Source organism: Nicotiana sylvestris, chromosome 9 (assembly GCF_000393655.2).
Source record: "Nicotiana sylvestris chromosome 9, ASM39365v2, whole genome shotgun sequence".
NCBI lineage: Eukaryota > Viridiplantae > Streptophyta > Magnoliopsida > Solanales > Solanaceae > Nicotiana > Nicotiana sylvestris.
Genome location: NC_091065.1, coordinates 87,994,564 through 87,996,289, shown reverse-complemented (window position 1 = coordinate 87,996,289; position 1,726 = coordinate 87,994,564). Strand labels below are relative to the sequence as shown.

Here is a 1,726-nt window from a genome sequence, read left to right as displayed (position 1 = left end):
ACATGATAAAGGCACCTCCAAGCGAGCTAACTGCAACAAGCTCACTGTGGTCATTCGTTGCCTGGGGAATGGATGTTATTGGACTAATAGAGCCTGCCACCTCCAACTGGCATAGGTTTATCCTAGTAGCAATCGACTATTTCACCAAATGGGTCGAAGCAGCATCTTACAAATCAGTGACTAAGAAAGTCATGGCAGACTTCGTCCGCGACCGTATCGTTTGTCGGTTCGGGATTCCGGAATCAATCCTCACTAATAATGGTTTCAATATCGACAGTGACCTAATGAAAGCCATGTGTGAAACCTTCAAGATCAAACACAAGAATTCTAGAGCCTACAGACCTCAAATGAACGGAGCAGTAGAAGCCGCCAATAAGAATAGCAAGAAGATACTAAGGAAAATGATAGAGAAACATAAGCAGTGGCACAAGAAGCTATCATTTGCTTTATTGGGATACTGCACCACAGTCCGCACATCAACCGGGGCAACCTTTTATATGCTGGTTTATAGTACAGAAGCCGTCATTCCCGCCGAGGTGGAAATTCCCTCATTAAGAATCATACAAGAAGCAAAGCTAGACGATGCAGAATGGGTAAAGAATCGTTTCGAGCAGCTAGCTCTTATAGATGGAAAGAGAATGAATGCAGTTTGCCACGGTCAGCTTTATCAGAACAGGATGTCCAAAGCCTTCAATAAAAGAGTCAAGTTAAGACAGTTCGCACTGCGGCAGCCGGTGTTAAAGAAAATTTTCCAGCATCAAGATAAAGCCAAAGGGAAATTCTCTCCCAAATGTCAAGGTCTGTACATGGTTCACCGGGTTCTAACAGGAGGAGCCCTCATACTTGCGGAAATGGATGGAAAAGGCTAGCCAAAGCCGATCAATTCAGATGCAGTCAAGCGCTACTATGTGTAATCTTTATGCTTTCCCGTATGATGTAATTTGAACTACGCCTAATCTGATTCCCATTTAAGAGGGGATACGTAGGCAGCCCTATGGGTTCGGTCACAATTCAATAAAATTTCCATTTCCCCCGCTATTGGAAACTGGGGCAGAATTTTAAGGAGGACCCTAAAAATTTCGAAGTCGATTCCATCCATTTATCATTAACAGCCGTCAGGAGCAGTAGCCTAGTAAACTGGGGCAGAATTTAGAGGAGGACCCTCAAAATTCCGGAGCAAGCAAAGTTGCAATGTCTTGAACCACGTCGTAGTCGTTGGTTCATCTAAAGAAAATTATTCTTAATTATGCAATTATGTTATGCTTTTACTAAATCATGCATGTTTATTACTAAAATTGCCTTGTTTAGCAACGCTACCCCGATGAGTACGTACAATATCACCAGATCAAAGCCGAGAAGGTCAAGTAAAGCCAGCGGGGATACGAACTAACCTTTCCCCCTTTACAAACTCACGATTTTTCTTTGGATGCAGGCACTTGAGTTGTAAAATCATCAAATATACTATACGCTCACTCCCAAAGTTCAGGAATACAACTCTCCAAACCGTTGCACTTGCTCGCAACTGCTATCCGCACAATAGTGTCCCCAACAGGCACAATATCCCCAGCAATCACGATACCGCAATCCGCTATCATCTAAGAAAACTCTATTGCCATTTGCCATTTTTACTTCCTGCATAAGGCTACCATTATGCCTTCCGAGGTTAAGCTCTACCTCCATTTGCATTCTCTGCATTGCATAAGGCTACCATTCTGCCTTCCGAGGT

General features: G+C 43.3%; 1 protein-coding gene across 1 annotated transcript; it reads left to right on the top strand.

Moving 5' to 3' along the window:
* Positions 1-497: 497 nt before the first annotated feature.
* LOC138877888 (uncharacterized) lies at positions 498-1,440 on the top strand. Its single transcript, XM_070157534.1, has 2 exons — positions 498-798; positions 1,433-1,440. The coding sequence occupies exons 1-2, from the start codon at positions 498-500 to the stop codon at positions 1,438-1,440; spliced, it is 309 nt and encodes a 102-aa protein (XP_070013635.1).
* Positions 1,441-1,726: the final 286 nt, after the last annotated feature.